This window comes from Phragmites australis, chromosome 8, assembly GCF_958298935.1.
Source record: "Phragmites australis chromosome 8, lpPhrAust1.1, whole genome shotgun sequence".
Taxonomy (NCBI): Eukaryota; Viridiplantae; Streptophyta; class Magnoliopsida; order Poales; family Poaceae; genus Phragmites; species Phragmites australis.
The window spans coordinates 35,783,579-35,806,630 of NC_084928.1; the positions used below are offsets into that span (position 1 = coordinate 35,783,579).

The 23,052-nt window shown below is 44.3% G+C and overlaps 1 protein-coding gene across 1 annotated transcript; it reads left to right on the forward strand.

Annotated features, from left to right (window-relative positions):
• The first annotated feature begins 18,872 nt into the window (after positions 1-18,872).
• Positions 18,873-19,766, forward strand: LOC133927794 (RNA polymerase II degradation factor 1-like). The gene has a single exon (XM_062374185.1). The coding sequence runs from the start codon at positions 18,873-18,875 to the stop codon at positions 19,764-19,766; it is 894 nt and encodes a 297-aa protein (XP_062230169.1).
• Positions 19,767-23,052: the final 3,286 nt, after the last annotated feature.

Genomic DNA, 23,052 nt, shown 5'->3' on the forward strand with positions numbered 1-23,052 from the left:
AATAAAAAGAAAAAAAGAATGAATCATGGAGTAGGTAGTTCATGCATAATAATGCGACAAATGTTAGACCAAATCAGCAACGCAACCGTGTTCTGCTCAATCCTTCTTTTTAAAAAAAAAAAAAACTCCCAGAAACATAACCTGACAAGGTGCATCCACATTGTAAAGGCGCCAAATGGAAAGCTCTGTCTCTATCGCACGCGTGTGCTCTTGTTTATCTGTGCACGCAGCGTATAAACACATATGTGTTCAACAAAAGGAGCTGATAAAGAAATGCAGAGAACTAATGGCCGGCCAAATGAACCGAGTTGCGGATGATGACATGCACAATGTTATGCATAGTGGTTACAAGATCCTGTTCCTCACACTGTTTCTCCCTCTTTTTTAATCTTTGATTCATTTTTGCTTGTAAAAGTTCCAAACCAGTCATCTTCTTTTTCTGAGGAATTTTGTTTTTGAGGACCAAACCAGGCATCTTACGTGCATATGCTTACATTGTCATAGCCATGTTCCTTTCACCAACGTGCTCTGTTCTGATGAATTTGTAAACGTAAACTAAAGAGGTTCTCTCTTTTTTTCTTAACTTATGCTAGGAGCTTGGTCGTTCGTTTAAGAAGGACATGGATATCCGGATTCGAGCCTAGACGGACGTGGTACTCGACGGCATCATCTACCAACCGAGCAAGAGCTTAAGTCCCAAAGAGGTTCCTTTGCCCTAAAATCTAGAGTAAATTTGTATCATCTTTTGTTGGAATTCGGCAATCCTCTTCTGGGGCCAAGCTATCTGTTTTTCCTTGCCTCCGTCTTTGTCATATCCTGTGCCTTTTGGTTACGCACTTATGCCTTGCTTTGGTGAAAGTGAGCATCTAGTGCTTAGTTCTTTGCCTCTGTCCATGATTGCTTCTCAAAGGGAGCAACAGAACAACCAGCTTTTGGAATTGGACCCCTTCTTTCCCTGCCAGAAAAAAGTCTGTGGAACCTCCACGCCACAATTTTGGTATTTCAGTTTCACTTTGATTGCCCTGCTGGTCCTTTTTCGTCGAGTGGTGCTTGCCGAGCTATGGTCTTCTCGATGGATCCGCCACGGGCTGGTCGGATCGGGTCTCCCGCCGGTTGGATCTGCGGCCTAGCAGCCTGCTTGTTGTGGTTCCGCGCCTCCGTCGTGCTTTGCGGTGGTCAGCGGCAGAGCCACGTTCATGACTGTGGGTGCACATGCACACCCTTCCATCTAAAAGTATTAATAAAATTAGCTCTGATCAACAGTAAATTACTGTAGCTCCGATGAACAGTAAAGAGACATGCACCCCCTCTCTCCGACGCTGGGTTCGCCCCTGGCGATGGTTGGTGGGTGGGCGACCCCATTGTGCTCCCGACTGGCCCCGGACCGATCCGGCAACAGTGCTGGTGTGTGGACGTGTCGTGGCGCGAGTGGTGCGGCGATGCCTAGTGCTTCCATCTACCCCTTCCCACGGCTGCTTCGGCTGTAGTGGAGGCGGTGGGGGGCGGCTTTGCGGGGCTGGTGCGGCTCTTGCAATTGCTCGCGATCTGCTCGCAGCTATTCCGCCAGCTCGTGGCCCTCTTTGGTTCCCTGGCGCATCACCTCGTCGCCCACTCCTAGTCGCTCCTGCAGGCTTGGCGCCCTCCGCCGCTGTGGGTTCTCCGTCGCCGGCTCTGTCACGCTCGCGCTCTCCCGCCTTGATGGTGTTGCCTTCATCGTGGGTATGGCCAATGCGGAATGGCTCGATGGCGCTGTAGGGTGCGGGCGGATGGCCGTGCTGTAGGTCGGCGTGCCATTGTGCTCAGGGTGAGCGAGGGCTCGGCTCGACGGCGAGCGATGCTGGCGGAGGTGGGTGTTGGCCTATTGAATCAGGTAGGGAGCGTCTTTATGGCACCATCGGCGGTGGCCGCCTCTTCTTCCACTGCTCCGGCTGGCGTCCGGTGGCGGCGGCACTGTGCCAGTCCCGACTCTTGGCGTTTGCGTTGCTCCTCCCCTTGTTCGACCTCCTCCTCTTCTGTAGGTTGGGCCTGTGGGGATCTTCGTGACGTGGGATAGTCACGGGATGGAGCGATTGTGAGGTGGTAGCATTTGCGTCTGGTGGTGGCGTCTGCGTCCGGTTCTGACTCCTGGTGTCGGTGTTGCTCCTCCCCTTACCCGGTCTCCTCCTCTTCTTCAGGTTTTGGGCCCGTGGGGAGCTTCATGACGTTGGGATGGCAGTGAGACGGCGCGGTTGTGAGGGGGCGATGATGCTGCTGCTTTGGTCTTGACCCTTGCACGGGCTGGCCGTGTGCGAGGGGCGGGATGCAGGAGCCAGTGACAAAAGCTTTGTCTGATTTTTGGCCGACATCGATGACGCCATTCTCCTCCTTTGAGGCATTGTCAGGGCATCTCCCACTCCCCTCCCTTCCCCTAGAGCCTCTGGGTGAAAACCTAGTTCGGGTAACCGAACGGGAGACATCGTTTTAGAGGTCCAGCTTCTCGCGCCATGGTGGTCGTCGACCTTGTGGCAGCTCTGTTGGTTTCGGTTTGAACCGTCGGCTTCTTCTGTAGGTTTACCCCTACATCATCGATTTGCAACAGCTCTTCAAATTGGCACTTCTCGATAGCGCTTTGTTCTAATGTGCGCTCATTCAAAGCGATGAGCTGCCGACTTGTGTGTCAGATAGGTGCGACGTGGGAGTAAGGCTCCGCCAGCCGAGTTGTGTTATAGCAGCGTGGGAGCAGGGCTCCACCAACCGAGTTGTAAGAGAGACAGTCGTTTGGTTGATTAGCGTGCTAGTTGAGTTGGGTTGAACTTGTCTGTTGTTTGGTTGTTCTTTTTGGTGTGAGCTTCTGTTTCGAGTTAAAGTCATGTTGTTGTCTCGGATTGTCTGTAGGTTCTTTAAACCATATAGTTGTATGTTTTTCAGGTCCGATTTTTCTTATAAACTGGACTAATTCTCTTCTTCTTTAAAAAATCGGTAATACTCTTGCTGTCCTTTTGAAAAAGTTTCACTTTATTCTCCAGCTTTTCAAGAAATTTCAGGCAGTTTTGCTTGCAATTGCGAATTTCAAATCAAAATAAAACCTTTCACCTCCAAAGTGTTCATGATGAAACAAATAGTTCGTTGTGATCATGCAAAGGAGATGTCACGGTTGGACGGCAGTGATTTAGGCCACTAGGCGGGCATGATGGATGATGAGTATGTCATTACGTGTCGTCTGTTAGCATGAGGCCAATCAGATGGTGGCATCTGCAAACCAATCCACTATCTTAACTCTGAACTAGCATGCCATTAGCTGTTGCCGTTTATTCAATGGCAAGCGGGTCCTTCGAACTCAATGCTGCTAGCTTTTTGCTCAGCGGGTCGAAGGCGTCCGGTTTCAGGATATGATCGCTGCGTTCCATGATGGCAGACACGCAGGGCGACGCGAGCTCGAACGTGGGAATAAACTAGCCAGAATGCGGGGTCCTGTCAGGAGACCAGATTACCAATCTCGCAGCGTGAATCATGCACAACACACAAAGAAACGTGCTTGGTCCTCAGGTCACTGATGCCTTGAGGCTTATTTTTTTCATGGTTCCTAATCTTCGAGCGCCTAAAACAAGATGTATCGGTCAGGTATGAAGAACGTGGCAGAGGCTTGTCACCGGAGTTAGAAGAGGACAGAGGTCAGTGCGATGGAGGAAGCGGGGGCGAAATGGCAGGGACGCACCGGCCACGGGTGGTGGAGGACGATTGGTGAACGGTGACGGAGCAGAGGCGAGCAAAGACTGCTCACATAGCCGGGTTAGCACGCCAACAGGCGGCAATGATGGATCCAATGACGAGAGTGCCGTCGTAGACAGCTGAAGGAGGGCTGGAGGTGGACAAGAGGGTGAAAACAACTGTGAGTTGTTAGATGGCCACAACCGTCGCCTAAAAAAACTAAAAAACAAGCATATGTATTTTAGCACACCATGTAAGAAATCATCAAAGGAGAATACGTCATTAGTGACGGCTCCTTAGTACGCGTCACTAATGCACTATTAGTAACGGATCCAGTGCCGTCCTGTCACTAATGTGTGGCTCGGGCTGAGACCTAGCCAAGACCCATCATTAGTGATGTAGCCATTATAGTCAATAATAATAGGCATTAGTTACGGGTAGATGGAGCACATATCACTAAATGTAGACTACTCATTAGTGATGGGTTGTTATTAAACCCGTCATTAATATTAAAATATTTATGACCTATCACTAATTACCAACTCATTAGTGACATGTGTCTTTATCATCTGTCATTAATGAGTTAGTAATTAGTGACGGGTCGTAGTTTTTACTCGTTACTAATTACTAACTCATTAGTGACATGTGTAATTATCACCAGTCACTTATTTCTGTGTCAACCATCTGCTGCTCGACCACTCTTATCCGCTCATTTATCTCTCTTGGCCACTCTCATTTTCGCTCACCTCCTCCTCCCGACGTCGTCGTCGTTAGCATCGTGCTGCCCGATGTTGCCACCATCCTCCCGCCTCCACCACAGCTTGATGTTGCCGCCCCTTTGTACCCACTAGAGTTAGGGTGATGGATCAAGGTAGCGGCGGGGGCCATGGACATGACGGCCTGGGATGGATCCCAACGACTCCTCAATCGGTTCACGCACCAGGCGTCCACCACCCTTTAGGCGTTCGCCCACCGACAGTGTCCCCGGTGACGACCCCATGACTGCCAAGATCGAGCCTAAGCATAGTACATAACATCTTTCCTTTTTCTCCCTCATTGTTAGGCTCATAGTAATACTTATTATGATACAATAATTTAATTAAGTTTATAGTATATCAGACTCAATTCATATCATTCTATCATGTAAGTGTTGAAACCGATCGTATGGCTTAAAGAGATAATCCCTGCAATATGTGGTATTGTACCTTTGGTACAATCCACGGTAGATGAAAGGAATTTTGTGGAGCTATCTATCTCTTTTAACATACATTCAAGGGGATAAAGTAGTGGGGATATCACTATTATGACCTGTGGTAATGCATCATCGATTGCGTTGCATGCGGAAAAAACTGTCGTGGAAGGGTGCCTAAAAGTGCTTGAGGAACATGGGTTCTTTTTGCCTGACTATAACTATTTTTGAATAAAAGCATTTGAAGAGGGTGAAGAGGATTTTGCTTTGACCAATGAGAGGCTTGCTCAGTTCAATGAATATGATGTGGTACAATAATATGTAATCTGGTTGTTTTGATATAGGTGACTGTTAGCATGTATTATTTTTATAATTTTATTTTCTTTGCTTGTAGGATATTTTTAGTGACACATTTGTGTCAATTAGCTTTCATGCTATCTTAGATCAAGTCATGGAGCATCTTGGGTTAAGCTTTTATGGTCCATAAGTGGACTTCACTGTTGAAGGTAACTTTCAGGCTGATATAAGGTTTTATTTAAGAGAAAATAAACCAGCTAATAAGATATTATTTATTGTCTATGGTAAAGCATCGGTCGTCCATGTCAAGCGAAAGAGAGTACACTAATTCATACGCTAATGTATATCGATGAAGTACTAGGATACAATATTGTAGATTTCAACTATATTAAATATCTCAGGTTATGCGCTCCAGCAAATGCTCAAGTATAATGATGTATATATATTTGGATTAGTGCGTAATATATGCATAACTATATTTTATGACTGACTTGAGCTAAATTGAAGTTTCTAGATGTATATTTGTGTTCTTGAATGTGAAGACGACTGTCAAATCTTGACATTGCTTTAGGATATCGTCCATCAAAGTTCTGTTCTGTTCTGTTGAATGGGATCTATTGGAGTACTCTCTGTTTGTATACATGCCTTTATTCTGAAAATTGATCTCTTCTTGTAGAAGTCACTAGTGATGGGTCTTAGTTTTTACCCGTCACTAATGTGTCATGAAAGTTATTAGTGACAGGTTTCCTTACAACTCGTTACTAATGTGAAGTCATTAGTGACAGGTATCCTTCTAACCCGTCACTAATTATTGATGTTTACTGCTATTTTCTACGCTGAGCAGCACGACTAGACAGTGTATGTCCACTGGCTACTCAGCAAAGGGGTGATTTTTTTGACGATTCTGTTGAGACCAAATCAAATCTTAGTGATTTGAAGTTAGGATTGTCCATGTCCTTTGAAGGTTTGCCTCCCCCTCTCCTCCTCCTCTTGCTCATATATGCATTGTGGGTTCTAGGGTTTGAGTACTTGGAATCATCAATTTTGCTCCTTCTCCCCAATCTTGATATATGTGGATTGTCCCTTTTAGTGTACATGTGTAACCTACGTCTTCCATTCGGGAGTGTTTGATTATAAATATGACTTGTGAACTCATTATATTTATAAGAAGATGCTCCCGAATTGTCCACGTACTTTGGACAGTTTGAGGATATGTGGCCCGAGTAGTAGGTTTTTGTGCTCTTGTATGGTTATAAAGAGAAATTCGATGGTGTCTCTCTGTTGATCTCCGGGTATACACCCTCTTGGATCATTATCGAGATGTGTATTTAGAGAACAGCAGGGAGGTATTGCCGAAATTTTCTCTAGAACCGTACAAGAGCATGAAAACCTACTCGGACCATATATCCTCGAATGGAATTATGACATATTTTTAGCTATTAGAAATTAGCTAGGATCCTTTGCCATAGATAACATGCATCATATTTGGATGTTAATTGTTAGGTTGAATATAACTAGAACAGTACATGCACACACTTAATTTAGTTAAATTGAGTTAGAATTTTTATACTTATTCTAGCTACTATGTCGTTTCTATTAAAAATGAATATTTTTAAAAAATTTACATGGTGGACTAAAGTTGGATGTACCTTGATTTCCGTACTTGTAACGAGTACATGAGCGGGTGAAGTTTTTCATGAGTGTCGCTGTGGCGGATATAAAAGATCAGGGTAAAACGCAATGTGGTGTCCATGCTGTGATTACAAGAATGACAAAAAGTTCTCAAAACCTGGCAATGTGTACGGGCATTTGTTAGGGTGTGGATTCAAAGAGATATATCACATTTGGAGCAAACATGGTGAGGAATGCCTTAAGGAAGGGGAAATGGATCAAGTCCTCACGGATGTCAGTACTAATCAAAGACTCCCGCCAGCTGGTGATATGGATGATTATCTCAGGGACGCAGACATATTAGGATTCAATGATGATTACATGGATTTCGTGGAGAATGTGGACCAAATGGTGCGCGATGCCGAGGGGCACAACGAGTATAGTGATGGTGAGTTTGCCAAATTCCAGAAACTAGTGCGAGACTCGAAGACACCATTTTATCCTGGTTGTAAAGAGAAATACACACTATTGTTTGCGGTGCTTATACTTCTGCAATTGAAGGAAACACATCGTTGGTCTGATAGGAGTTTTAAAAGCATTGTTGCATCGCATCTGTTAAGGGACATGCTACCAGAGGGGAACAAGGTGCCCAAGACCGTCTATAACGAGAAGAAGTTAATTTATCCTTTGGGATTGGAGGTAGAAAAAATACATGCATGTAAGGAGGATTGTGTCCTGTTTCATGGAGAGTATGCAGACCTGGATCAATGTCATATTTGTGAAACCCATCGATACAAGCATAGAAATGACGGTGAAGACGTAGAGGAAGGCAACAAGAGAAAAGAGCCTCCTAGAAAGGTGATGTGGTATTTTCCTATAATTCCCCATTTGAAGTGTTTGTTCGAGAACAAAAAGGAGTCTCAATTGCTACGGTAGCACCAGGAGGGTCATAAGAACGACACAATGATACGACACCCTACAAATTCAGTTCAGTGGCGAACCATTGATTCCACATTTGTTCGGTTCACTGAAGAATTAAGAAATATTAGGTTTGCTATGAGCACATGACATGAATCTATTCGGTAACATGAGTACCTCACATAGCACCTGACCTGTTGTACTATCTATCTACAACCTTCCACCTTGGCTTTGTAAAAAGTGAAAATACATTATATTGTCGATCTTAATTCTTGGTCCGATGCAACCTGACAACGACATTGATGTGTACCACAGGCCTTTGATGGATGATCTTAAAGCACTCTAGTCTGCAGGTGTTGAGGTTTAGGATCAGTACAAGAGAGAATATTTCACCCTACATGCCATGTTATTCGTCACCATCAATGATATATTAGCACTTTGTAACTTGTCAGGGCAAAGTAAAAGAAAAGGTGAAGATTGCACTGAATGCTTAGATGACACTGAGAGTATATGGTTGAATGAGTATAAGAAAACAATATACATGCGGCATCGACATTTCCTTCTAAGGAATCACCTGTACCGAAAAATAAAGTTTCAGTTTGATGGCACAAGGGAGAAAGCGTCAACTCCAAGGTATTTCAGCGGGCAAGATGTCTATGATAAGATTAAGGATATCAATGTTGTCCTTGGCAAGTGAAAACGATCCTCCGCAAGTGATGAAAATGGAATGTGAAACAAGAAATCAATTCTTTGTGAGCTTGATTATTGGAATGCTTAGACGTTCATCACTCTATCGACCTCATTCATGTAGAGAAGAATATCTCCTCAATACAATGCTCAACATGAAGGGGAAAACAAAGGATCATGAAAAAGGACGAGATGACCTTGAAGAAATGGGCTTAAGGTCGGAGCTTCATGTCAAGGATACAGACAAAGGGAAATTCCTACCTCCATCTTGCATCACCCTATCCAAGAAGGAGAAAAAAGAATTTTGCGAGTTCTTGCATGGTGTGAAAGTTCCCTTTAGTTACTCATCCAACACTAGAAGACTTGTTTCGAGGGCGGCATAAAAACTCATGATTGACATGTGATGTTGACGCAAATGATTGTGGTTGAAATTAGAAACATGTTGCCAATTGGTGTTCGAGAGGCTATCATGAGCGTATGCCTTTTTTCAATGTAATTGGTCAGAAGGTACTCGATCTGGAAGCGCTAACCGAGCTAAAAAAAGATACTTTGAGACTCTATGTCTTCTCAAGATGTATTTCGTACCATCCTTTTTCGATATCATGGTTCATCTCACAGCTCACCTTGTGAAGGAGATTTATTTTTTTGGCCTCGTGTTCCTGCATCAGATGTATCCATATGAGCGATTTATGTGCATTCTCAAGTCATACGTAAGGAATCGAGCTTTGTTTGAGGGTTGCATCATGTAGGGTTACTCTATAGAGGAGGTAGTAGAGTGGTGCGTTAATTACACAGACCCAGATAACCCAATTGGTGTGCCTCATTCTCACCACGAGGGCAAGCTCACAGGGCAAGGCATTCTGGGGAAACATGCAATTACTCCTGAGCCGAAGGTATACGACCAAGCTCATTTTCTCATGTTAAATCCATCTGTCACTATGACCCGATCATTAATGACAGGTGATAAATTAACCCATCACTGATGACCTAATCATTAGTGATGGGTCATATATATGACCCGTCACTAATGATATGTGTAAATAAAACAGGCCCGGGAACCCTAGCCTCCGATTTTGCCTAAGTATCGACGCCTAAGCTCCCTCCTTGATGCCCGTAGCCCTCCTCGCTGCCACACCCGCCGCACGCTCCTCCTCACCTCCTTATCCTGGTCATCCCCGAGGCTACTGTCGTCTCCCTATCGTCCCCATCCTACTCCCCGACGTCGTCTTACCCTGCACCCTCGTCCCTGACTACCCCGACACCAAGGAGCCCACGAGCTGTCATCGAGGACCACCACCCTGACACCGAGGAGACCGCGCCACTGTGCTCTGCACCGCCATCGTCCACATCCATTGAGGTAGGCCTCCCACTGTCCCCTCCTCACTGACGTCTGCCGCCATCGTCCTCATCCATCAAGGTAGGCCTCCCGGCTCACTTAATGTAACCAATTATTTGTGTGAGGCAACACATATGTGCTTACTTGCTTGCTTGAGCACTCTAGCTTCATTGTTTTTTAGTGTTTAGTGTTAGATTGAAGGCTAGGAAGTTAACATTGTTTAGCAATGTGAGTGTCGGTTCTTGTATACTGGGTCGAGGTGAATATGGTTCATGCTTAAAGCATATTATGTTCTTAACTTCTTACGCTGCTAGTTTATACATGATCCTGTGGACCATAATGTCTACTGATATTTATAAATTGTATTGGATCATTCTTGTTCCTATGATATCTTATTTTTTATTAGCCAAAGATTAAGAGTACGCCATGCTGTCTTTATATAGTTTATTTCTCCTTGTGATTTCTATTATACAAAGCTTATAGTTTTTGTTCCTTCTTTATGACTATTATGATGAACTCCTTGTGTCTGTTATTTCTGCTCTTTACCAGTTACTTTCAGTTATGCAAGATTATGTTATTAGAATGCTTTTGCTTTAATACACATGGTGTTACCTATTTTTTCATTGATGATGACATTTAGGAAATTAAAATTAAATTTGTAAGAAAATCCCAAAAATGAATTTAGGTTGCGTAACCTATTACGTCGTCTCCCGTTCGGGAGTATTTTATTATAAATATGACTTGGCAACTCGTCATATTTATAAGAAGATGCTCCTGAATTGTCCACGTACTTTAGACAGTTCAAAGATACGTGAACCGAGTAGTAGGTTTATGTACTCTTGTATGGTTCTAGAGAGAATTTTGGTGATGTCTCCTTTTTATTCTCCTGATATACATCCTATCGGCTCATTGTTGAGACATGTATTTGGAGAACAACGGAGATGTGCTATCAATTTTTTCTCTAAAACCGTACAAGAGCATGAAAACCTACTTGGACCACATATCCTCGAATGGGATTAGGACATATCTTTGCCTATTAGAAATTATCTAGGATCCTTCAATTTAGATAAGAAATACATCCTATTTTCATAAGTTCATATAAAAGAGAATATAGTTACTAATCCTAGATCAATTGTATCTGCATATTTGTATCAATTTGATATTTGCCAACCATTCTTCATTGGGATCCTCTGACGAAGCATAAGCTCTTAGTCATATGTCTGCGCAACCAGGTTCTAGTGGAGCAACAGTACAAATGCCAAGGGCACAAGCAAAGTGGCCGATGGATAAGATTATCGTCATGAAAATTGATGATGGTGGCGTGCCTACAAAGAAGTAGGTCCTGTAGATATTGCAGAAGCTCGCATGCCTTAATGCTTGGGAGAGCGTGCCATTGATCCTTTCAAAGTTCGATGACCTCACTGTGTATCAATTAGATATCTGCCAACCAGTCTTCATCGGGATCCTCTAACGAAGCATAAGCTCTCGGTCATATGTCTGTGCAACTAGGTTCTAGTGGAGCAACAGTATGAAGGCCAAGGGCACAAGCAAAGTGGTCGATGGATAAGATTACCGTCATGAAAATTGATGATGGCGGCGTGCCTACGGAGAAGAATGCCCTGTAGATGTTGTGGAAGCTCGCATGCCTTAATGCTTGGGAGAGGGTGCCATTGATCTTTTAGAAGTTCGATGACCTCATTGTAGATCAAAAGAACACCTTGTTAAATGATGGTGTCTATACGTTTCTGGAGTTCCGGAGAACATGAAGGTGAAAGCTTCCAGGGCTACTATGAAAATGATCGCCAAACTTTGGAGAAGCCAAAAGAGCAAACTTGTGAACGAGTATATGGCAAAATGGTTAGAGCCCTTCAGCTAGTACCCATATATTAAAAGAGGGGATTGGGAAGCTTTTGTGAGGTTGAAGGGCTTAGAGGCATTCCAAACGGAGAGTTCAGCAAAGAAGCAGCTTCGAGCAAAGAACAAGCAGAATCACAACCTGAGCACAGGCGGGTACGTGGGGAAAAAGGATAAATGGCAGGCAGATGATACAAAGTTAGCCAACGAAGACTGCACAAATCCTTGGTTGCAATTCCTGGGACGATCACAACCTTATTTGCATGCGAGGGGTTCACTGCCAGATAGTGGAGAAATCACCTTTAAATCCAGCAAAATCGAGTCAGTCGCTGAAAAGGTGAAAGAAATAGCAACTCACTCCTCTGAAGGTTCATTCACCAGGGTCAGGGAACATGATGTGCTCTCCGCTGCGCTGGGAAACCTTGAGCACCCAGGTCGCGTTTGAGGCGTATCCAATTTCCAGGGGTGGAAGTTAGACTTCCCCGAACATGTCGGGATGTATAAGAAGAGGAAGAGGTCGATCCAAATCGATGTGCAAGAATTGATCCAGTCAATCACGGAGAGTGTTTATCAAGACGTCCTGCAAAGGTTTGCGGCACAAGAAGTCGTAATTCCTAGTGCACTAGCGGGTGATAGCCTCATTGCTGGACACAAGAGTAGTCAAGCCTCCAGTGAGGTTGAACAACTTGTCTCTCCTTTAATGGGACTCGGTACTATAAACTTTCTTGATGGGCCCACACCATGCTCGCTAGTCATAAGACATGATAGCTACTATATTGAGTTGCAAATGGCCAGGTGCATCCAGAGGTCCACGTGTTACATACGGTCCCGATACGTCCTGGCTATATCGTGGTCTTCGTGAATTTTGTACATACCAATACTATGAACATAGATTTGCCCGTCCCCCAATGATGATGTTCAAAAACTGAGTCAAGCTCATCTTCAAAGGATCTAATGGAAGAGTGAGGATATCATGGTGCACACGGAACCATCTAGGAGCGATCCGCTGGACGTTCAAGTGTACCGAGTTCCCTACCCCAACCTCAGCCTCGAGATGTGCTAGTTGTGTCACCTTTGCCCACTCCGCCATCTCCAGTTAAGCAACATGAGAGCAGCCCAAAGAAGAAGAAGAAGTCCAAGCTAGGGTCCAAGAAGCATCTGTCAAAGAAATCTAAGTCCTCTAGTAAGGACTCAATCACCGAGAAGCGACAGATAGCGGCAGACTCAGGACAACTCAAAATTCAAGCTTGGGAAGCCCTTGCTGCCGCAGATCCACTTCGGAGGGCGGAATAACCTTGTGTCCAGTTGCATAATTACTACATGTAAGGTTGTAGAGAGAAGAATATTTCTATTGTCATTTATTACCAAAATTGTCACTTCTTGCAAGGGGACGACTACTTCCTTGTGGGCTTCAACAACTTATACGACCTCTTCAATTTCGATGGCCTGGACGTGGGGTTATTGCGATGCTTTACATTATAAGCCCTTTCAAACTAGACATTAATTATTTATTACCACTAATTCTCTAATCTAATTAATTTCTTATCTGTAGACACTTGATGCAAGAAACGAGGAAGAATGAGCCCTTCGCATTCCTTCCCCCAAATTATGACAATTTCTATGATAGAACAACAAAGAGGATTCATTGTGGCAAATATGGCTAATGCAATAAGCCACTTTTCGAAGAGGGACTACCTGATGGCCGCGCATAACACGGGTGGCCATTTGATCTTACTGTTCATTGCCTCTAAGTAGAACTTAGTCTGGTACTTTGATTCATCAAGACCAGCAGTAGGACATAACGGAACTGACTATACTTTGGTTAAACAAATCCTCAACGAGTAAGTTAATCATGACTTAAGTTACATATTGAACTTTTCAAACTTACACCAAGTGTTGACTATTGGAACCCTCTTCGCATGCAGGGCTTTTGACAGGTATATGCGTTGTGATTTGAAGTACGATCCGAATAAACCCCGACACTAACACATAAGACCATCTTCACGGTAAGTGCTAACATACATATTTGCAAACACTCTACTACTACCTTTTTTTTTTTTGAACTGACGGGTTTTCCCCTCTTTAGTGCCACCAATAACCACCGGATAACATCTGCAGCTTCTATGTTGCACGTCACATGCTGCTAACCTTGACAGCCACGAATATAAAATCCCTAGATGTAAGATGATTTCATAGTCTTTTCATAACTGCTTTTATTTATTACTAATATTTGATGATAAAATAATTTTGCTCACGCTAATTGCATATTTTTTTCATAACTACTTTCATTCAGCAGGAATTCAGCTTACCGGATGGCAACATCGAAGAGTCTGCACTCGCCAACATTTGAGGACGGATTGTCGCGTTCATAATGACTGAAGTGATCTCTTCAAAAGACGAGTTCTATTACAGGGACATAGTGTCCTAACTTATATAATCTGTGGTTGCACTTTTAATGATGTAATTTGTAGTTATCTTGATGTGGACTTATGCCGTTGTACATTTTGATTATGTATATGTGCATATCTCGTGACTTGATTCCTACAATATGGGTATCTTGAAATGCATGGTGTGGCATGAATGTTTTGAGTAATTTCGATGTTTGTATCTGGATGTGTCTTGTTTGCAGGAGAAGACAACCGTCAAATTCTAACATTGCTTCAGGATACAGCTAGAAAATAGATAAATCCCTTCCGAGGACAAGACCATTAGTGATGGGTGAAAACAGAGACCATCAGTGATGGGTGATAAATTCACCCATCATTGATGACTGAGTCCCAATGATGAATAACTTTCCAATCCCTCAGTAGAACTCGGTTATTAGTGACGGGTGGTAAGTAGACTTGTCACTACTATCTGGATTATTAGTGACGGGTGGTAAATAGACTCGTAACTGATAACTCGATCAACAGTGATAGGTTGTAGTTACCATCCGTCATTAATAACCGAGTACCTGAGATGGGTTGAAAAGCTATCTGTTACTGGAACTTGACAGGTTAGAAAGTTGCCCGGCATTAGGACTCAATCATTAGTGACAGGTGGTAAATACACCTGTCACTAATAATGGTCATAATGACAGGTAACATGTCTTCTCAGGCTATAGAAGACGTATTTTAATGATGGATCTTAACTATGATATGTCACTAATGACAGTTATTAGTGATAGGTCCTAACTCGTTATTTATATTTCATCATTAATAACGCAATAAGAATGATGAATATGATATACATCACTAATAATAATTATCACATGTTACTAATATGTTATTTTGTCATAGTGACGTTGCCTTCTTTTCTCCCGAAACTGGTGCCAAGGTCCTGCGATGGATCTGCAAACCACCGAGCCGTGTCTTGTTATGGTGTTGCGAAGCATCCGTGAGACCTGGGTAAACCACGTGTGTCCCCCCCGCCTCAACGATGCGTGTAGTTCAGGCTTCGGAGTTGAGAGCGGCATTTGGTGTTGGTGGTGCGCGCGCCCACGCCGCGATGGAGCACGGCGTATCCGGCAATGGCCCCAGGAGCAGAGAACTGATGGAGTAGTCGTACTTGCCGCTGCTCCGGCGTCGATGCGTGTCGGGCTGTTGGGCTACGACGCAACGGGCAGAGGCGGGAGTCCGACACGGGCGAGAGCCGGGGGTCGGTGGATCGCAATGGGGCTTGACAGAAATAGCCCAATGGGTCGTGCACGACAAAAGCTATAGCCCACGGAGAAACTTGTTTTATATTTTTTAAATCCGAAAATTGCAAATATATATGTCCATTTTGAAAGTTTATAACTATGTACTCCTGTCATCTGTTGTTTGCATTGAAATTTTTTGGAGAGCTAGATTATAGCATCCTCTACACCGCAAAATCTTTCAAAAATTTTCATGACCATTTCGATAGTGTCTTGAATTTTGAGAACATTAGAACGCTCTATTTTATTTTTATTTTTATTTTAAATTTATCATATGTTAAAAGACGACATGAGTATATAATCGTAAAATTTCAAAATAATACCTATATTTATAATTTTTTATTAAAAATATAAAAATAAAAAACTTAGCCCACAAAGTGGCGGAAACCGTGGCTGTGGCGGTAGCGCTTAACTGGACCGGCCCAAACAGCCCATGTCGAGTCTCGTACTGGAAAAACTATGGCAACTCTCTGACAGCATCGCTAAACTGTTTTTTTCATCCTAGGAAAAAAAGAAGAGTAGGTTTAAAAATAGCCAAACCAAGAGCAACCGCAGGAGGATGGTTGTTTCACCAGGTGTCAACTAGGAGCATCACAGTTCTAACTATTTGACAAGTTATGTTTGAAAACATGGGGCTCTTCTGTTGCCCGGCTTTTTCTCATCGTGCTGCTTTCGTCCCCTCTCTCCTCCTTTCCCCTTCGTCACGCCATTTCTGGCCATTTCAAGCTTAAAAAGGTACGGCGTTTCTCTCCTCTAGTTTTGAGACACGTAAAAGTGCCGATGGTATGGTTGTGAAGCAACCATGAATTGATATCGTCGGGTTCGAGGTATGTTGCTGCACTTCTTCAGAGGAATTTGCTCGTCTAGACGTCTAGTTTCATGGCAAGTCTTCGTTTACTTTTGATGCGTCTAATTAGCTCACAAGAAACATTAGAACCATCAATTTCTTCTCTGCCTCCCCCCCTCCCCTTCATGTTTCATGTGACTTAAGTCATCTGTGGCAAACTATCCTGATCGATTTTGCTTGATTATTTGCATGCGGTAATTTTTTTTTAGAGTTAAAGGGCTTTATTCCCCGGTCTCGTTCAAAACGAACAGACTATATACGATTCAGTTATATAGCGTAGGTTGGGTTCATAAGCACCAGCAAAGTCTGATCCTAAACGACGACCTTAACATGTCCCAGCACATTTAACTGTTTCTCTACCGACACATCACTTGTAGCATGCTAAACATTACTTGAGAACTCCTGTTCCTCACCCTTCTTCAGGTTTCGGCAATCTTGACTCCTGTGCTCTCAGCATATTGGCATTCAGATTGGATTATATCCTTTCCCCTAAACTGTAACATCCCGTGTCCAAAATTCGTTGACAGCCTAGCCCACTTGTAGAACGAAACTGTATACACATAGCACATCTCTTACACTTTTATTCTCATTTCGTGTAAAATAGTTGATCCGAAGGCTGTATGTTTGAGATACAACTTATAAGCTGATCTGAACATATTTAAACTACTAAGATAGTACTAAACATATCACACGGAAAACACTTAAGCCACATAGGCCGAAATAAAAAACACTAATGGGGCCAAGGTATTACACTCTCCCCCTTTCAGGGCTGACGCCTAGTCAACTTACCGTGTACATGGCAGACAAATACACATGATCTCCTCTTGATAGCACAGCTATACTATGTCTCCTCCACGCGCCAACACGCATGCACTCGTACAATGAGAGTTGACTCTAAATACTATCTATAATACCTCGTATCCAAAATTCGCTTACAACACAGTCTATCTATAGAGCGAGTCTACATACGTATAGCACATCTCTTACACTTTTATCCTTGTTTCGTGTAAAAAGATTAATTCAAAGGTGCTATGTTTAGAATAAAAAACTTATAAACTAATCTAAACTTATTTAAACTACCAAGATGATACTAAACACATAACACCGAAACATCTGAGTTATATAGTCTGAAATCTGAAATACTAATGGGCTGATGTATTACATGCACCCCAGAAGCGAAAGTCCACCATCTTCAAATTGAAACTTCCTTCTTAACAGCTCGACAGCCTTATCGCCCTGCTCAAATACTGCTTCAGCGCTCCAATCACCTTCTCCAGTTCCGTCAGATTGTCTTTTGGACACAGAGTTTTCCAGCTTTGCAGCATATTCAACATAGAACGCCAGATTTGATGCATCCCACTCCACAGTACCTGTTCAAAACATAAAGAGTTCCTCAACTTCCATAAAGCCCAAAGAGTAGCAGAAATCACAACGTTCACAACAATATATCTTTTATCACTGATCCAAAATCTTGCAACATCCTCGTATGACCTTCCTATCTGTACGCCTATCAACTCAGAAACAATTGACCATACCTGTACTGAAATTGCCCATTCAAAAAATAAATGATGAACTGATTCTTGCTCAGAACAGAACAGACAGGACATATCTTTAACAAATTGCCTTTTACTCAGATTATCTCTTCTCAAGTTTTTGTTCTTGGATAACAGCCACAAAAAGAAGTGTACTCTAGGTGGAACACTAATCTTCCAAAGACTAGAGATGTATACAGGCATTATCCAAAATTAACTAATTTGTAAAAATATTGTGAATTATATATTGACCTTTAGAGTCAAACTGCCATGTCAAACTATAATCCTCATCTGACAGATCAAAAGTTTGAGCTATTTGACACACTTCTAGCCACATATTCATTAATCTATCATTGAAACATCTGCGAAATGTACACTTTAGGTTACTTTAGGTCACCTCCACCTAGCATCTGTTCTGAAACTTAGAGCAAAACTGTTTTAAAAAACAAATGATTCCATTTTTGGCTGAGCAAACGAAAGAAATGGTGTATGAGGGCTTTGTACGCAGTCATTTCCCCCCAAGAGAATCAATACAAATCCCTGCATACTTCTCATGATGGAAAAGCGTATCATAACGCCTATGGAAAAATGAAAATAACTCGTGGATTTTTGTTTTGTGCGTTTGAACCCCAAATTAGCATCTAAAATTACATTGATTTTACCAAGTTCCTTTCTTTGGATCACAAGATAAACACCGAGCATCACTTGCTGCAGTAGTCTAAAATTCAAACAGAATGTTGTTGTATATATATGTGAAATAGCTGCATTTTGAATGGAAATGTTTTGTCAAGAGTTACACTTAGACATGACATCAGGAATATGTTCTTTATATATATATATATATATATATATATATATATATATATATATATATATATATATATATATATATATATATATATATATATATATATATATATCATTGGCCTCAAAACGTGCAAAGAGCGTTTGTCAGGTTCAGATTTCAGACAATAGAAAACAAAGGAAATTCAGTTTAAGCATTTTCATGTCTAAGCACATAGATCAGTGATGTGCATGTCTGCAGGTGACATCTCAAGGTCAACCATATACCTTCCAAACAAATCGGATCAGAGCTGGGGGAAAAGTAGAAATATCTAAGAACACGGCTCATACTGCCTTGCACTGATAGGCAAAATACGTGTTAGCGTGTAAGCTCCTGCAAAATTCTCATTTGGCAAATTTCTCTGCTTTGTTTTGCATCGCAGCAGAAGCAGCTCATGGCCACACGGCCATCGCCGCGGTCGAGCGACGGCGTACGGCCAAGAAGCAAGAGCGGGAGCGGCAGACCCCCGTCGAGCCCGCGCAGCTCCGACTCATCACGCCAAACCACCGGCCGCTCACCCACCTCCGCGGCGTCCGACAAGCCGATCCCGTCCTTCCTCCGGCCCACCGTGAGCTCGTCCCTTCACAGCTCCTCCTCCGCTTCCTCTTTGTCGTACTCCTCCTCCTCCAAGGGCCCCGCCGCCACGGCTAGGCGGTCCGCCGACAAGGCCCCGGTGCATCCGCTGGGCGCGCCGAGGCCGATCACGCCCAAGGACAAGGCAAAGGCACCGGCGGCGTCCACGTCGCGATGGTCCGCGGTGTCGCCGCGGCAGCTGATGCAGAAGGCGTCCAATGCCATCAAAGCCAGCAGCAAGTCCCGCGGCAAGAAGAGCAAGGAGGCGGTGAGCCCGGCGGCCTCGGTGTCCGGGAAGGAGGGAGCCGGTGCTTCAGTCGAGGCCAAGGGCGAGACGGCGAGAGCACAGCCAGTCGGGGAGAAGCACCAGCAGCCTGAGACGCCTGCAGAGTCGCCGCCTGCCGTGCAAACAGAGGGGGCTGTTCTGGAGCCCAAAGCAGAGCAAAACGAGCAGCGCGCGGCAACATCGCAAGAAGGTGCCCATACTGACATCACGACCGTGGAGGAGAGAGATCAAAACGAGCAGGTCCGTGCAGAACAGCCGGATAGAGAATCAGAGAAGGAGGAGGCCGTCGCGGAGAAGACCATACCGGAGGAGGCTCAAGCAGTGAACGTGGAGACGCCGGAGCCAGAGCTGCAAGAAGAGAATCTGCAAAGTTGTCCGGTTGCGGAGACAGGGACGGAGGCCCAGAAGAACAGAGACGTGTTAGATTGATCTCTAACCCTAACTGGACCCAACGGCCCAGTTGGGCCCTTGATCAGCGTCCTGATCGGGGGCGCCCAGCCCACTATGGTTGGAGGGCTCCTGTCACCCTGCGCTATATAAAGAGGTGGGGGCCGGCGGCTCTTTTCACGAGGTTCGACTGAGCCGTACACTCCATCGAAACCCTAACCCTAATCCGATCTAAGAGGGGCGCAGCCAGTGACGGGAAGCCACCAGCCGCGCCGCCCTGCTCCACCACGTCGACGGCTACACCGACACCGTCCCCGACCGTCGCTGCCCGTGCGCAGACTCCATCAACGAACGTGATGGAGGCATCTGGGTCATCTACTCCGGAGCTGTCAGGTTCGTCCCTCTACCTCTCCTCTCTGTCTCTCTGTCTCTCAGTAGGTCTTTGATTCAATTGATAAGCTTGAAGTATCTCGGGTCTACCCTAGATAGATTCTATAGTCCCAACAATGGTATCAGAGCCACGGTTGCTAGTCAGATCATGACAGGGGCTAGAATCGAAACAGATGCTTACCTTGCCGTTGCTAACACCGCCATAGCGCGGCTCGCCGGCGCGCGGGGAGAAGAAGGCTGAGCCGGGGCGCTGTCCGCCGGGCTCTGGCCAAAAGGGGCGCCGCAGAGGCCTACCTCGCCGTTGCTGACACCGCCGTAGCGCGGCTCGCCGGCGCGCGGGGAGAAGAAGGCCGAGCCGGGGCGCTGCCCGCCGGGCTCTGGCCAAAAGGGGCGCCGCAGCCAGGCCGCTCGACGGCGGCGCGCTCACCCGCTGGGGAGCGCGCTCGCCGGCGAGAGGGCCGGTGACGACGCCGAGTCCTCGGACTTCACTCGCTCGCTCGTGCTCCGCTGCGGCTGAGAGAGAGAGAGAAGAGAGAGGGGCGAGTGAGCTAGGGTTTCGGCCGTCGCCGGCCGAGCGCCGTTTTTGTTCGCGCGATACGGACGGACGACCGTCGGATCGGCGCGGACGGCCGAGATTGAACGGGCCGCTTCGCGGCCCAGGCGGGGCGCGCGGTAGCGGCACTTTGCCGGCCCAGGCCCACGCTGCGGCCTGGGCAAGCAGTGCGCGCGCGCAACAGAGAGGGGCCGGGCTGGGTGCCGAGATGGGCCGAGCCGGTTGGGCCGAAAAGTGAAGAGCAAGAGCTGGAAAATTGGAAAATTCAAATTGGCTCAAAAGAAAATAAAAAATAGTAATAATAATAATAATAATTTTTCCCTGTGGGTAAAATTCATGAAAACAGTTCATTTTTCCGCTGCGTATTTAAAGATTTTATTTTCATTATTAAATTCGAACCAACGGGAGAATTTAATTTTTGAAAAATGGATATGTTTATTATAATGTTGTTATTATTCTGACCAACGTTGATTAATGGCAATATTATAATGAGATTAATCATGCATTAATTCTATTTCTGACCAACGGTGATGTAGATTTAATGTATAAACAGCTGTATGTTTTAATTTTGACCAACGTTGGAATCAAGGCATGCAATTGTTGTTATTATTTATGTTCTCACTGTATATGAATTGTGTTTTCAGGCGGATACAATTTGATGAGTTGTATCAAAGAGATCCCCACTCTCAAAGGTGACAACTACACGGAGTGGAAGAAAAAGATAGACCTGGCCTTCATCTTGGCTGAGGTGGACTGGGTAGTCACCTCACCGTGTCCCACTGAACCTGTGGCACCGGTGAGGGAGACAAACGAGGCTGATGCCGCTTGGGCAACTAAAGAAAGGGATTTTGAATACCAAAAGATGTCCTATCACCTTGAGCATAGGAAGTGGTTCACTGCCAACAAGAAATGTTTGGCTGTGATAAAGAACACGATTGAGCCTGCAATTTTGGGCTCAATCCCAGAGTATCACACGGTCACCGAGTACCTCGATAGAATAAAGAGTCAGTTCACTGGCTCTTCAAAGACATATGCTACCCAGCTAATAAAGCAGCTGGTGACAGAGAGGTACTCTGGAAATGGTGGCATAAGAGAGCACATACTAAGGATGAGCAATTTGGCATCCAAGCTGAAACCAATGGATCTGACTCTCAAGGAAGAGTTCCTTATCCATCTGATTTTTGCTTCTTTGCCAAAAGAGTTTGACACCTTTGTTGTCAACTACAACATACAGCCCGAGAAGTGGGACTTAGAGAGGCTCATGGCTATGTGTGTGCAAGAGGAAGAGAGAATAAAAGCTTCCAATGGTGGCACTATCAATTATATAAAAGACAACAAGAAAAAGAATTATAATGCTAACTCCTCCTCAAAGTCAAAGGGAAAAGGTCCACATCAGCCTCAGCAGAATAAGTTCACAGTGGAGAAAAACCAGTGTCTCCATTGCAAGAAGACGGGACATTATAAGAAAGATTGTCCCGATTTCTTAAAGATGATCATGGCAAAGAAAGGTGAGAACATTATTACGTTCATAAATGAATCCCTGTATATACAGTATTCGAAATCTACTTGGTGGATTGACTCAGGTGCAACTGTTCATGTTGCTAATTCTTTACAGGGATTCCGTTCGACGAGGACTACGCAAAGAAGAGAAAGACACATTAAAGTTGCAAATGGACTCCGAGCAGATGTTGAAGCTATTGGCGATCTTTCTCTAGAGCTTGCTGATGGCTTCACACTTTTACTTAGAGATGTACTTTATGTTCCCTCTTTACAGAGAAACTTGATTAGTGTTTCATGCTTGGACAATGATGGATATGATTGCCATTTTGGAAATGGCAAATGTAAGATAACATTTAATAATGCATGTGTTGGTCTTGCTATCTTACAAAATGAGCTTTATTTATTATCACTACGTGATGATGTGAATGTTGTATGCGATGATGGGAACGTTGCGTGCGACAATGAGAATGTATCCTCGTCTGCGGATGTAAACAGAAAACGAAAGAGAACTCACGATGCGTCGTCGAAATTATGGCACTGTCGTTTAGGCCATATTTCGAGGGGGAGAATAGAAAGACTAGTTAAGAATGATATTCTTCCTTCATTAGAGTTCTCAGATTTAGAACAATGCAGAGAATGCATAAAAGGAAAATATGTAAAGAAAATTAAGAAAGATGCCAAACGAAGCACAGGAATTCTACAGATTATTCATACAGACATCTGTGGTCCGTTTCCTGTAAAGAGTGTGGATGGTTATGATTCGTTCATAACATTCACAGATGATTACTCCCGTTATGGCTATATTTATCCAATCAAAGAAAGAACAGAAGCATTGGATAAATTTAAGATATTTAAGGCAGAAGTTGAAAACCAACACAATTTAAA